This window comes from Ovis aries, chromosome 1 (genome assembly GCF_016772045.2).
Source record: "Ovis aries strain OAR_USU_Benz2616 breed Rambouillet chromosome 1, ARS-UI_Ramb_v3.0, whole genome shotgun sequence".
Lineage (NCBI taxonomy): Eukaryota > Metazoa > Chordata > Mammalia > Artiodactyla > Bovidae > Ovis > Ovis aries.
Genome location: NC_056054.1, coordinates 185,326,757 through 185,342,440, shown reverse-complemented (window position 1 = coordinate 185,342,440; position 15,684 = coordinate 185,326,757). Strand labels below are relative to the sequence as shown.

Sequence of the window (15,684 nt, the reverse complement as noted above, 5' to 3'; positions counted from 1 at the left end):
TTGTAGTTTGTATCTCTTAATCCCCTGTTCCTATACTGGCCATTCCTTTTTCCCTTTCCCCTCTGCTAACCACCCAGATTTGTGCCCTAAATCTGTGAGTCTATTTCTTTTTTGTTACATTCACTAGTTTGTTGTATTTTTTAGACTCCAAAAATAAGTAATATCATACAGCATTTGTCTTTTGCTAACTTCACTTAGCATATTTTCTAAATCATCCATGTTGTTCCAAGTGGAAAATTTTCATTCTTTTTTATGGCAAATAGTCCATTGCGTATATAAACCACATTTTATTTATCCATTCATTTGTTGATGGACATGTGAGTTGCTCCCATATTTTGGCAATGGTGAATAATGCTGCTATGAACATTGAGGTGCATGTATCTTTTCAAAATAGTGGGTTTTTTCAGACACACACCCAGGAGTGGAAGTAACATCTCCTTATGGTTTTGATGGATTAGCAATGTTGAACGTCTTTTCATGTGCCTATTGGCCATCTGCATGTCCTCTTTGGAGAAATGTCTATTCAGGTCTTCCACACATTTTTTTAATCAGGTTGCTTTGGATTTTTTTATGTTGAATTGTATGAGCTGTTTATATATTTTGGACATTAACCCTTTATGGGTCATATCATTTGCCAATATTTTCTCCCATTCAGTGGGCTATCTTTTCATACTGTCAATGGTTTCCCTTACTGTGCAAAAGCTTTTGAGTTTAATTATGTTCTATTTATTTTTGCTTTTATTTCCTTTGCTTTAGGAGACTGATCCCCCAAAATATTGCTGCAATAAGCAAAGCATCTTTCCTACATCCATATAAGAGCCAAAGGAATCCATACATAGTCTTAAAAAATTTGAGAAACTGGAATCATAATTGGCACTTATATTGAGGATTACAGACCTTTGATAACATATATCTTATTTATAAGATGCTGTATCATTAAGAGTAACCATACCTTTTAAATGCATGCATGTTTGAAAATCCAGACCTATTTAACTTTCTATTCAGAAATCTTAGGCCTTGAAAAATGTTTATCTTCTCATTCATTTCATGAATACCTTGGATTTTCTTCTCTTATAGAAACATTAAGTTATATTGACATGGGGAAGAGTATAGCAAAAGTTAGTTTTTTAATGGGACACTTTACCAAACCTGCTATCTTGCCCTAAAACAAAAGACCCAGGAACTGCACAATAATCCCAGAGTCAGCTCTTGTCCTTTACTTTCTTTTCACCTTGGTTCACATTCCTTTGTGGGACAGACACCACGTTGGATGTATCTTTGTATAGCACACTGCCTTGTGTCCATTAGATGATTAAATTATAAATTCTACTATTAAAAAATATTTTCACTGGTTTTCTTGATCAAACGTTGAAGAACTGTTGTCAAATAAGTACACTTCAGAGAAGCAAAAGAGAACATTTAGAGCACTTTCAACTTTCATTTTTACCATAACTCATAATAACTACACTATATACCATAACAATTATATACCTATGAACATATACATTTATCTATTTAAATCAAAAGTTATAAGCAAAGACATAACTACCCTCAATACATCTGAAGCTCTTGGTTATTTTCTATTTTGTTTTTTTAAATGCTGCTAATGACCACCAGAAAATGTTCTAATGATTTATGATCCATTCTTTAAAAATAATGATTCAGAGAACTATCTTCTAGAAACAAATATGGAAGCAAATAATAAATAAACTGGAAAAAAGTTTTAAAATAATGGTTACTTACCTGGTTGATGCAAAAACAACATTGAATGGCATCTGCTGATAAAATGGAAGGAAAGGCCTGGGGAAGAAAGGAAAACACAAACGTGGGACTTCTGCACTGTGTGTTTGCTAAGCTTCCTGCCACTGCCAATATTTGTCCCTTAAAATCAGTGAGTTTGAATACTTTGTGTATCAGCGATTCTCAAACTTTGGCACACAAAATCACTGGGGAGTGGAAAGCTGCTGCTGCTGCTGCTAAGTCGCTTCAGTCATGTCCGACTCTGTGCAACCCCAGAGACGGCACCCACCAGGCTCCCCCATCCCTGGGATTCTCCAGGCAAGAACGCTGGAGTGGGTGGGAGTGGGAAGATTCTTGTTTAAAATTCAAATCCACAGGTCTAGCCCAGCAGACTCAGTGGATACAAGGTAGAGCCAATTAATCTGCATTTGTAATAAACATCCCCATGTGTTTGCTGCAGATGGGAAACAAGCCACACCTGAGAAACAGTGCCTTATACTTAGGCTTCAGCTGGTCATTAGTTCCCAGCAACTTCTCAAGTGCCCTGAGATGTTCTGAAATTTCCAGTGATTTACTTTAGGCCGCCCCCCCACCCCCGCCCCGAAAGTCTAGGAACTGAGTATGCTATGTAAAGAATTTCATTCCTCTGAAAAACTCAGCATCATAAAACATCCATAAGGAGGTTGTTCATAAATAATGTGCATTACAAATTTACTTTCTCTAATGAACTTATGTAGGTATGACATCAAGTTATACATCTAAGTTAGCTATTTTGCTAACTCAGATAGGACCTAAAGGGAAATCCGCATCTAATTTTTTTCTAATCTGAGTGTATGATTATCACATGTGTGTATTCATTGCGAATGAAACAAGGTGAATCTTTTGACCATGTTGGTTTTGGTAACATTGACACAAAGACAGCAAATGTCACCTACTTGCCCTCTTTTAACACTTTTCCCTGCACTATCGCTGTCATGTGTCTTTCCTCTGTCTCACCTCATCTGATGACTTCATTTTGTTCTCAAAGATACATTCTTATTTGCAATTAGTATCTCTAAGGTCAGGCAGACTTAGTTGGAATCGCAGCTCTACACTTGCTAATTCATAATAGAGTAACCTTGAGCAATTTACTTCTCCTCTTTTGGTCTCAGCTTCCTAACTGGTAAAATGGGGATAATATATCCTATCCTATATTTCTGTTCTGAAAATTGATGTTATATACGTAAAGCACTTATAAAGTGATACCTGGCGTATTGCATGACTTAAATATGAGAGCTGCTATCATTATTACAAAGAGGTCTCTAATAATATTAGGGCTCATATTCATCAGTAATTATTTCCTACCTTTCAAAATATTTATAGCGATTCTTTCCAGTAACATCAGGATCTTCATAAACTTTAGGCATCTGAAAAGAAGCATCAATTCTAAAACGAAGCAGGAAAACATTATTCAAGTCAAACATATTATTTCCAAATATAATTTTTATTTCATATTCATTCTCAGTTGCTAAATCATGTCTGACTCTTTGGATCCTATGGACTATAGCCCACCAGGTTTCTCTGTCCATGGAGTTTTCCAGGCAAGAATACTGAAGTGGTTGCCACTTTCTACTCCAGGGAATTTTCCCACCCCAGGGATCGAACCCATGTCTCTCGCATCTCCTGCATTGACAGACAGATTCTTTACCACTAGCACCACTGGGAAGCCCCTATTTCATATTTATATGTCTATAAAGTAGGAGATACACGTGAGACTGAGAGCAAAGTCTTCTATAACATGTGTCTTACTGTCCTACACCTCAATAATTACTTTTCCTGAGCCAGGAAACCAGGAGCCAACAAGAGGAGCTGAAAGCTAATAAATGAGTAAATTTATGAAATTCCACATACAAAAATGTTCATTTTTAGTTAACAGTGCATGAGAATTACAAAATTTAAAAAAAAAAACCACAAAATTTTATGTCTAGGCTGTAAGGTAGCACTGTAAAAGAAATTTGCTATGTATGAACTTGTAAATATTCTTTAAACAAATAAGGAATTTGACAGACCTATCGCTGAAGGTACTTTGGTGGCAGGTCTCCAAAAAGTCTACTTGGATACTAGCAGAAAAGTACACTTGCAATTTCTAAGACGGATCAAAGAAATTTGATGGATCAAAATGCAGTCACCTCTACCTTTGGTGGTAAGTTATCATGTAATATATACTATAACCTTTGGAGAACACCTATTAGGTTGGTGCAAAAGTAACTGCGGTTTTGCACTGTTGAACTTTGCCATTTGATACTGGAATGTGGTTATGTTATACACCATTTTAATGCTCATTTCTTGCTTTATATTTTCTTTTGCTAATGACTTATCACTTGCTGTTTATTTTATATTTATTTTAGACTATGGAAATGATGTTAAATAAAAAGCAAGTTCAAGCAATTTTCTTATTCAAGTTCAAAATGGGTCATAAAGCAGAGCAGGAAACTAGCAACATCAACAATGCATTTGGCCCAGAAACTGCTAACAAACATACAGTGCAGTGGTGATTAAAGAAATTTTGCAAAGGAGACAAGAGCCTTGAAGATGAGGAGCATAGTAGCCAGTCATCCGCAGTTGACAATGACCAACTGACAGCCATCATCGAAACTGATCCTCATACAACTACATAAGAAGCTGCCTAAGAACTCAGCGTCAACCTTTCTATGGTCATTTGGCCTTTGAAGCAAATTGGAAACGTGAAAAAGCTTGATAACGGTGCCTCATGCTGCTGCTGCTGCTGCTAAGTTGCTTCAGTCGTGTCGAACTCTGTGCGACCCCATAGACGGCAGCCCACAAGGCTCCACCGTCCCTGGGATTCTCTAGGCAAGAACACTGGAGTGGGTTGCCATTGCCTTCTCCAACGCAGGAAAGTGAAAAGTGAAAGTGAAGTCGCTCAGTCGTGCCTCATGAACTGACTGCAAATCAAAAAAACCATCATTTTGAAATGTCACCTCTTATTCTACGCGACACTGAACCACTTCTCGATCAGATTATGATGCATGACAAAAAGTGGATTTTATAAAACAACTGGCAACAACTAGCTCAGTGGTTGGATGGAGAAGAAGCTCCTAAAACACTTCCCAAAACCAAACGTGCACCAAAAAAAGGTCATGGTCATTGTTTTGGTGGTCTGCTGTCTGTCTGATCCACTACATTTTTCTGAGTCCCAGCAAAACCTTTACATCTGAGAAGTACGCTCAGCAAATAATGAAATGCACCAAAAACTGCAACACCTGCAGCCACTATTGGTCAACAGAATGGACCCAGTTCTTCTCCACAGTGCCTGACTGCAAGTTTCACAACCAGCAATCCAAAACTTGAACAAATTGGGCTAAAAAGTTTTACCTTATCTGCCATATTTACCTGACCTCTCTCCAACCAACCACCACTTCTTCAAGCATCTCAACAACTTTTTGCCAGGAAAACACTTCCAAAACCAGCAGAAGGCAGAAAATGCTTTCCAAGAGTTCATCAAATCCTGAAACATGTGTTTTTACACTACAGGAACCAACCAACTTATTTCTCATTGGCACAAATGTGTTGACTGTAATGGTTCCTATTGTGATTAATAAAGATGTGTTTGAGCCTCGTTATAATGATTTAAAATTCACAGTCTGAAATCACAATTACTTTTGTACCAACCTATTACTAACCAATAAACCTATAACTGTTGCTCCCAAATCCAGATTGTTTTGGTCAAAGGGGTTAAGAAAGAGAACTTGAGCTCAACTGGTCTAGGTATAACATCACAATTGTACATTTTAAAATAATACAGAATGAATAAACAAAACTTTTTAAGAAGAAAAATGCATCCATCAAACACATGAATAGCAGCTGGAGCCACCTGACACTTACGCGGCAAGTTGCTGGAGGGCCTCTCTGTGCCGTTGCTCATGTCGCTTCCAGTCCCGGCTGATGAATGATGGAACAGGATCTGCCTTGCTCCAATAAACAGAATATCTTGGATAATGGAACATGCTGCTGAACATGGTTCTAAACCTGGGAACCCTTCTCTAATGTTAAGACAGGAGGGCAGAGGGAAAAAGGACAAAATTACACCAGATTTTCTAAAGCATTTTACTACTGCAAACTTTTGAAAGGTACAAAACCATCTATATGGCATAGGCTATTGGTATATGTATAGACTATCTCTAGAAGGATACTGAAGAAACTGATGACAAGGGGTGATTATGTGAAGAGGGCTAAGGGTAGCATTTATTTTATACTATATATGCTTTTGCACTACTGGAATTTTTTCAACACAGACATCTATTACTTTTCTCATTGAAATAATTTAGGTTATCGTCTGATCCTTTATTCACTATTAGTTAGTTAATCCTCACATTAGGCCACAAGTATTAAAACATCTTGTCCCCTGGTAACCATGGCAAAGAAATTTCTGAAGAACATAAAATCCAGTGGAGATTTGGTGATTAGAAAATTTGATCAGCACAGTTAGCCAAACTAGATGGTTCAGGTTCATTAGGCTGCCTTAGCAGATGAGTAAGACCTACCAGTTTGCTTCGAATCACAGTGGCCTGAATATTTGCCTGGTTGTGGTCTTTCTCGCTTGATACAATAAACAACGGGTCTGTGAAATAAACAATAAAGCAGTATAAGGAAGACCACAAATCTAGCACATATCTACTCCCAGGTAGAAAAAAAACAGTAAAGAAATGTAATTTCTTAATTGGAAAACAAATTAGAAAATTCAGATATCATCTAATTCTGCAGCAGCTCATAGCTCTATTACTCACCATCAGTGAGTCTGTGAGATGCATGTGTTCGCTGTACGCTCCAATGTCAGTGAATAGAATCAGAATGCAAAAAGAAGGCTGAACATGTTTTCAAGCACCATAACCTCAACAGGCTCTCCTCTCTTATGAACAAACCACCTTCTGGGTCTGGGTAGCTCTGGAAATACTCTAAGAGGAAGGACCATGTGTACACAGACACTACACCCTTTTCCAGGGTAAAGAAACAATAACTTTGGGCACTGCCTCCCATCTTCAGCTCACAGGGAAGATACAAACTTAACAGTGTATCACCCAGAGCTGGTAGACAGGGTCAAAAAAAAAAAGTCATTCTCTAGTAAGACATAAATAAGATCAGCTATTTTTAGAATTCACCCCTTAAAATGGAACAAAGCTATTTCCTCCAAGTTTAAATAAGATTGCCCTGTTGCTGTAAGTATGTATTTGTTAGGTATACCTTTAAAGTGACAATGAAATTCATGATTGATTTTACTATCACTTAAAAATCAAACAATTTGACATTGAAATCACAAGCAATCTTCAGATATAGACTTGATTTCTCAAGTAGATATGTCTAGACAAATACCTTGAACTAGTCTAGACATCTTGGTAACGTATATTTCTCTGCAGAAATCATTAAATTGTTATTGTGATTTAGAATTAAGTCTCTTGAATTTAGACGATTTGTCAATTTCTGGAACTTAGTTACTTCCTCAGTTACCCAATTTCAGGCGAACAGCACAGTCACAACCATTGAGGACTTCCCCGGTGGCCCAGTGGTTGAAAATCCACCTTCCAACACAGGGGGCATGGGTTCAATCCCTGGTCTGGGAACTAAGATCCCACATGCTGTGGGACAACTGAGCCCATGCACCACAACGAGAGAAGCCCACGAGCTGCGACCACTGAGCCTGCATCCTGCACACACCACGCCCACACGTTCTAGAGCCTGTGCTTCGCCGCCAGAGAAACCCGTGCACCAGTGAAGACCCAGCTGGCCAACACAAACAATCACAACCACTGGTCCAGTGATACCTTCTAAATCACTTAAAACAAGAGACAAGAGAATGTAGAAATTTCACTTTGTCTTATACGATTTCCAACATATTAGCGATGATGAAGATATATTCTTCTGTCTAAATAGGTGCATTCATTCTCCAAATTCAGTAGCCTATAATTTGAGGGCATAAAATTTGGCCTCTTCATTCCTAATCAGCCCAATTTCCATCACTCCTCAACTTGATATCACTGGGTCAATGGCTGCAATTGTGCTGGTCATCTGAAATTAATTTAACCCACATTTCCCCTAAGTCTGGATAATGAACCATTCTCTTCTTATTAATATTTCCATAAGGAATGTGAAAATGATATCTATAGAAACATTTTTTAATCTACAGACAACAACACAATACTGTATGATTTGTGACTATACATTCTACAACATAGTCTACAGTTCAGTTCAGTCACTCAGTTATGTTCGACTCTGCGATCCCATGGACTGCAGCAGGCCAAGCCTCCCTTGTCCATCACCAACTCCTGAAGTTTACTTGAACTCATGTCCATTGAGTCAGTGATGCCATTCAACCATCTCATCCTCTGTTGTCCCCTTCTCCTAACTGCCTTCAATCTTTCCCAGCATCAAAGTCTTTTCAAATGAGTCAGTTCTTCGCATAAGGTGGCCAAAGTATTGGAGTTTCAGCTTCAGCATCAGTCCTTCCAATGAATATTCAGGACTGATTTCCTTTAGGATGGACTGGTTGGATCTCCCTGCAGTTCAAAGGACTCTCAAGAGTCTTCTCCAACACCACAGTTCAAAAGCATCAATTCTTCAGCACTCAACTTTCCTTATAGTCCAACTCCCACATCCATACATGACCACTGGAAAACCATAGCCTTGACTAGACGGACCTTTGTTCGCAAAGTAATGTCTCTGCTTTTTAATATACTGCCTAGGTTGGTCATAACCTTTCTCCCAAGAAGTAAGCGTCTTTTAATTTCATGGCTGCAGTCACCATCTGCAGTGATTTTGGAGCCCCCAAAAATAGTCTGTAACTGTCTCCCATTGCTTCCCCATCTATTTGCCATGAAGTGATGAGACCAGATGCCATGATCTTAGTTTTCTGAATGTTGAGTTTTAAGCCAACTTCTCCACTCTCCTCTTCACTTTCAACAAGAGGCTCTTTAGTTCTTCTTTGCTTTCTGCCATAAAGGTGGTGTCATCTGCTTATCTCAGGTTATTGATATTTCTCCGAGCAATCTTGATTCCAGCTTGTGTTTCAACCAGCCCAGCATTTCTCATGATGTACTCTGCATAAGTTAAATAAGCATAGTCTACAACTGTGCTCAAAATCAGTGCTCAAACGGCACTGAAGAGGCCTCTGAGATGCCCAAGCAATAGCATGCATGCAGTGTCGCTTCAATCATGTCCAGCTCTTTGTGACCCTATAGACTTTAGCCTGCCAGGCTCCTCTGCCCATGGAATTTTCCAGGCAAGAATACTGGAGTGGATGGCTGAATCATGTCAATGTATGGCAGAAACCACTACAATATTGTAAAGTAATTAGCCTCCAATTAAAATAAATTAATATTTTTAAAAAAGGAATACTGGAGTGGGTTGTCATGCTCTCCTCTGGGGAATCTTCCCAATCCAGGAATCAAACTCGCATCTCCTGTGGCTCCTGCATTGCAAGTGTATTCTTTTTTTTTTTTTTTTGTAGATTTTTTAAATTTATTATTATTATTTTTACTTTACAATATTGCATTGGTTTTGCCATACATCAACATGAGTCACGGAGGGAAGCCCCAAGCAATAGCAATCACCCGGTTATCACTTACTTATTCCTAGACAGTATTGAGTGCTTCGTGTGTGGTATTCCTTTTAATTCTCAAAAAGTTAATAAGGTAAGCACGAGGCCTCCATTTTACAGAAAAGGAAACCAAGGCTTCAAGAAGTCAGCAACCAAGGGGATCAAGATGGTGGAATAAGAGGACAGAGAGCTCTCCTTCCCCCCAAAACACATCAAAGATATATCTACATGCAGAACAATTCTCAGTGAAAACTAGCTGGAAACTGGCAGCAGGACTTCTATACAAACAACCGGAGCTGCAGCAAATAGCTCCATGTAACAGGGAGTGTGCTAAGTCGCTTCAGTCATGTCCAACTCTTTGCGACCCTATGAACTGTAGCCTACAAGGCTCCTCTGTCCATGGGATTCTCCAGGCATGGAGTGGGTTGCCATGCCCTCCTCCAGTGGATCCTCCTGACCAGGGATCAAACCCACATCTCTTTAAGTCTCCTGCATTGGCAGGTGGATTCTTTACTACTAGCAACATTTGGGAAGCAAGGTAGGATGTGGGAAAAAAAAAAAAAAAGGCATCAGGTTGGGACCTGCATCCCTGGGAGGGATCTGAAAGGAAGAGAAGGTCCACATGGGTGGACCTTCACTCTGGGGAGCAAGCAGGTCAAGCCACAATTTTGGCATCCCATTCCTGGGCTCCTGCACAGACAAGAAAAACCCCCTCATTTGCGAGGAAATTCACTGAGACAGACAGACTGAAGAAGGCTGGACTCTACTCATAAGGAGTGTATGTGTGCCGGCTCACTAACAGTCAGGGCCAAGAGAGCCACTGGAAGTGATGGTTGCCACTTTACCACACTTTCCAACCCCAACAGGCAAATGCCCCAGCCCCCTCAGTCTACACCACAGCCTAGTGTGAGATCTGGGCAGAGGCTTGGTCTAGCCATGCAGAGACAGACCAGAGGGCCTGAGGTGTGATCTGGGGGCACTGCAGGCCCCATTATAAACGGGTGCATGGCGGGTTGTGGGTCTAGCTGGGCAGATATTGCCAGCATGCATAACTGGTGGCATCATAAGAGGGTGCAGATACTAGTACGCAGCAGTTTATTTCCCAGCAAGAGCACGCTGGCTGTGCTGGAGTGGCTCCACCCACTCCACACCACACCACAGCTCAGCACTACATCTGGGGCAGAAAGAGAAGACTGGGAGAAGACCACCATAGAGGCAGCCCAGATCTCAGGTGGCAAAGCAGCTCCTGCAGCCACAACCACCTGACTCCCAGTCACTGCACAACACAGCCCTGCCCTAGATCTGGGATGTTACAACAGAGAAAGGGACGTGAATCTGGGCTGCTTCTGAGCACAATGTCTACACAGGTGAGACACAGGTATTCTGTGACCTCACAGACCTTACTTGCTTCAGGATTCACCTCCCTTGGGGCAGCGTGCACACTCAAGGGCTACAGAGCATGATCAAATAACCCTCAAGCCTTCTATTCAAACAACTGGGGAGTGCACCCCACTCCCAATAGGATGATGACAGCCATGGAGCTGAGAAGAAGCCCTGCCTCACATCCAGCACAGGCTGTAGACGCTACAAGCCAACCACACTTCCTATCCAGGGGATAACAACCAGTCCAGAGTGAGGAAAGACATGGTGGGCATCCATACCAAAATCAGTCTCCCACCAAAGGACTGGAGACACAGAGTCTATGCAGGGACAACCCTACATAAAAACATCCCTTCAAGACCACAGTGGAGAGCAGATTCTCCTAAATTCAGAGAGACAGAAAAAGGTAAGTAAAATTAAAAAGCATAGGAACTATTTCAAATCAAAAGAACAAGAGAAATGCCCTGAAAGAACAAATAATGAAACAGTCCTCATCAGTCTTTTAGACCTTGAGTTAAAAGGTCTAAACTTTTGAGTTAAGAGAAGGTAATAAAAATGCTAAATGAATTAAGAAACATATCAAAAGAAATGCAGATCTCTGTAACAAGGAACTATTAATGGAATCTATAAAGGTGAACCAATCAAAATTAGACAATTCCATTGCTGAGATAAAAACCAATCTAGAAGCAATGAATAGCAAACTAAAGGACACAGAAGAATGATAAGTGATCTGGAAGACAGAATAGTAAATTATTCAATCAGAACAGTGGAAAGACAAATGAAAAAAGTAAAGGCAACAACTGAACTCTACGGGATAATACAAAATGTGCCAACCCACACATAATAGGGGTTCTAGAAGAAGAAAGAGAGAATGGATGAAAAAATGTATTTTAGGGACTTCCCTGGTGGTCCAGTGGTTAATACTTTGCCTTTCAACGCAGGGGGTGTGGGTTCAATCCCTGGTCAGGGCACTAAGATCCCACAAGCTACATGACACAGCCAAAAGCAATATACAACAAAACAAGCCCAACAAACAAAAGTCCAGGACCAGACGGCTTCACAAGGGAATGTCATGAAACATTCAGAGAACAGTTAACACCTATCCTTCTGAAACTATTCCCAAAAATTGCAGAAGAAAGAACACTTCCAAACTCATTCCACGAGGCCACCATCAACCTGATACCAAAACCAAACAAAAGTGAAAGTGTTAGTCGCTCAGTCGTATCCAACTCGGCTCCTCTGTCCATGGAATTCTCCAGGCAAAAATACTGGAATGGGTAGCCATTTCCTTTTCCAGGGATCTTCCCGACCCAGAGATTGAACCCAGTTCCCCCACACTGCAGAAAGATTCTTTACTGTCTGAGCCACCAGGAAAGATCACAAAAACAGAAAATTAAGGCCAATATCACAAATGAACATAGATGCAAAAATTCTCAACAAGATACCAGCAAACTGACTCCAACAACACATTAAAAGGAGCATACACCGTAATAAAGTAGGATTTATTCCAGATACAAGGAGTTTTCAATATCTGCAAATCAGTCAGTGTGATACACCACATTAACAAACTGAAGATAAAAACCATATGAACATCTCAATAGATTCAGAAAAAACTTTTTATAAAATTCAATATCCATTTATGATTTTTAAAAAATGCTTCAGAAAGTGGGCATAGAGGGAACTTACCTAACCATAACAAAGGCCATATATGACAAAGCCATAGCTAACATCATACTCAACGTAAAAGCTGAAATATTTCCTCTAAGATCAGGAACAAGACAAGGATGCTCATTCTCACCACTCTGATTCAACATAGTTTTGGATGTCCTAGTCACGGCAATCAGAGGAGAAAAAGAAAAGGAATCCAGGGACTTCTCTGCTGGTCCAGTGGCTGAGACTCTGTGCTCCCAATGCAAGGGGCCTGGGTTCAGTCCCCAGTGAGGGAACTGGATCCCACATGCTACAACTAAGAGTTCACATGCTACCATTCAAAAGATATCACATTCTGCAACTAAGACCCAGTGCAGCCAAATAAATAAAAATAAGTATATTTTTTTAAAAAAAGGAATCCAAATTACAAAAAAACAGAGTTGTCGCTGTTTGTACATAACATGATGCTACACATAGAAAACCTTAAAGAAACTACCAGAAAACTACTAAAGCTCATCAATAAATGTGATAAAGCTGCTAGATACAAAATTAATATATAGAAATCTATTGCATTTCTGTACACTAACAAGGAAATATCGAAAACAATTAAGGAAACAATTTCATTTACCATTGCATTAAAAAGAATAAAATACCTAGAATAAACCTACCTAAGAAGGCAAAAGATCTCTACTCTGAAAACTATAGGACACTAATGAAAGAAACTGAAGATGACACAAATAAATGGAAAGATATATGTGTTCCTGAAATGGGAGAACCCATATTGTTAAAATGACCATACTACTCAATGGAATCTACAGACTCAATGCAATCCCTATTACATTACCAATGGCATTATCACAGAATTAGGACAAAATAATTCTCCAAGCCAGGCTTCAGCAATATGTGAACCGTGAACTTCCAGATGTTCAAGCTGGTTTTCAAAAAGGCAGAGGAACCAGAGATCAAATTGCCAACACCCACTGGATCATGGAAAAAGTAAGAGAGTTCCATAAAAACATCTATTTCTGCTTTATTGACTCTGCCAAAGCCTTTGACTGTGTGGATCACAATAAACTGTGGAAAATTCTGAGAGAGATGGGAATACCAGACCACCTGACCTGCCTCTTCAGAAATCTGTATGCAGGTCAGGAAGCAACAGATAGAACTGGACATGGAACAACAGATTGGTTCCAAATAGGAAAAGGAGTACATCAAGGCTGTATATTGTCACCCTGCTTATTTAACTTCTATGCAGAGTACATCACAAGAAACACTGGGCTGGAGGAAGCACAAGCTGGAATCAAGATTGCCTGGAGAAATATCAATAACCTCAGATATGCAGATGACACCACCTTATGGCAGAAAGTGAAAAAGAACTAAAAAGCCCCTTGATGAAAGTAAAAGAGGAGAGTGGAAAAGTTGGCTTAAAACTCAACATTCAGAAAATGAAGATCATGGCATCTAGTCCCATCACTTCATGGGAAATAGATGGGGAAACAGTGGAAACAGTGTCAGACTTTATTTTGGGGGGTTCCAAAATCACTGCAGATGGTGACTGCAGCCATGAAATTAAAAGACGCTTACTCCTTGGAAGGAAAGTTATGACCAACCTAGATAGCATGTTGAAAAGCAGAGACATTACTTTGCCAACAAAGGTCTGTCTAGTCAAGGCTATGGTTTTTCCAGTGGTCATTTATGGATGTGAGAGTTGGATGGTGAAGAAAGCTGAGCGCCAAAGAATTGATGCTTTGAAGTGTGGTGCTGGAGACTCTTGAGAATCCCTTGAACTGCAAGAAGATCCAACCAGTCCATCCTAAAGGAGATCAGTCCTGGCTATTCATTGGAAGGACTGATGTTGAAGCTGAAACTCCAATACTTTGGCCGCCTCATACAAAGAGCTGACTCATTGGAAAAGACCCGAATGCTGGGAAGGACTGGGGGCAGGAGGAGAAGGGGACGACAGGGGATGAGATGGTTGCATGACATCACTGACTCGATGGACATGGGTTTGGATAGACTCCAGGAGTTGGTGATGGACAGGAAGGCCTGGCATGCTGCGATTCATGGGGTCACAAAGAGTCAGACACAACTGAGCAACTGAACTGAACTGAATTTTTAATTTGTTTGAAAACACAAAAGACCCTGAATAATGAAAATTATCTTGAGAGAGAAGAACAGAGCTGTAGAAATCACACTCTATGCCTTCAGACAATATTATAAAGCTACCATAATCAAAACCGTCTGACACTGACACAGAAACGGACATAGAGATCAGCTGAACAGAACAGACAGTCCAGAAGTAAACCAATACACTTACGGCCAATTAATCTAAGAAAAGTAGGTAAGAATACACAGTGGAGAAAAGACAGCCTTTTCACTAAATGGTTCTGAGAAAAATTGGACAGCTACATGTAAAAGAATGAAATTAGAACATTTTCCAATACCATATACAAAAATAAACTCAAATTGATTAAAGACTTAAATATAAGTCTGGATAAAACTTCTAGAGGAAAATATGGGCAGAAGACTCTGACATACACTGCAGCAAGATGTTTCTGGAACAGAAATAAACAGTATATAATTAAGTCTAAAAGCTTTAGCGCAACAAAGGAAAACATAAACAAAATGACAGCCTACAAAGTGGGAGAAAATATTTCTAAATGATGCTACAACAATGATTAGTTTCCAAAATATACCAACAGCTCATATAGCTTAACATCAAAAAAACAAACAACCCAATTAAAAAAATAGCCAGAAGACCTAAACATTTCTCCAAGAAGACATACAGATGACCCACAGGCACATGAAAAGATGTTCAATATCACTAATTATTAGAGAAATGCAAACCAAAACTACAGTGAGGTATCATCTCACATCAGAATGGCCATTATTAACAAGCCTACAAATAAATGCTGGAGAGAGAGTGAAGAAAAAGAAACTCTCCTGCGCTGTTAGTGGGAATGAAAGTTGGTGCAACCACTGTGGAGAAGATCATGGAGGTTTCATTAAAAAAAAAACAACAACTAAAAACAGAGTTACCATATAATCTTGCAATCCCACTCATGGGCATATATCCAGAGAAAACTCTAATTTGAAAAGATACATGCACCCCAATGTTCACAGCAACTCATATTTACAAAGGCCAAGCCCTGGAAGCAACCTAAATGTCTATCAACAGATGAATGGATAAAGAAAATGTATAAAATAAATAACATATATATATGCATATGTATACAAGCACACAATGGACTATTACTAGCCATAAAAAAGAATGAAATAATGCCATTTGCAGCAACATGGATGGACCTAGAGATTATCCTATTAAG

General features: G+C 39.6%; 1 protein-coding gene across 4 annotated transcripts in view; it reads right to left on the bottom strand.

Annotated features, from left to right (window-relative positions):
- CFAP91 (cilia and flagella associated protein 91) overlaps window positions 1–15,684 on the bottom strand; it is a 98,593-nt gene that overhangs the window by 80,971 nt on the left and 1,938 nt on the right. For 3 of the 4 annotated variants that reach the window (XR_006056139.2, XM_004002950.6, XM_027980259.3), the window contains exons 2-5: window positions 6,282–6,358; window positions 5,623–5,780; window positions 3,085–3,165; window positions 1,744–1,800 (exon numbers count right to left, since the gene is read on the bottom strand). Coding sequence is in view for 3 of the 4 variants with exons in the window: in XM_004002950.6 (XP_004002999.1) it covers window positions 1,744–1,800; window positions 3,085–3,165; window positions 5,623–5,780; window positions 6,282–6,358 (373 nt within the window). In the remaining variant the exon portion in view is untranslated. The remainder of the gene's footprint in view (window positions 1–1,743; window positions 1,801–3,084; window positions 3,166–5,622; window positions 5,781–6,281; window positions 6,359–15,684) is intronic. The other variant, XM_042231870.2, reaches the window with a different exon arrangement.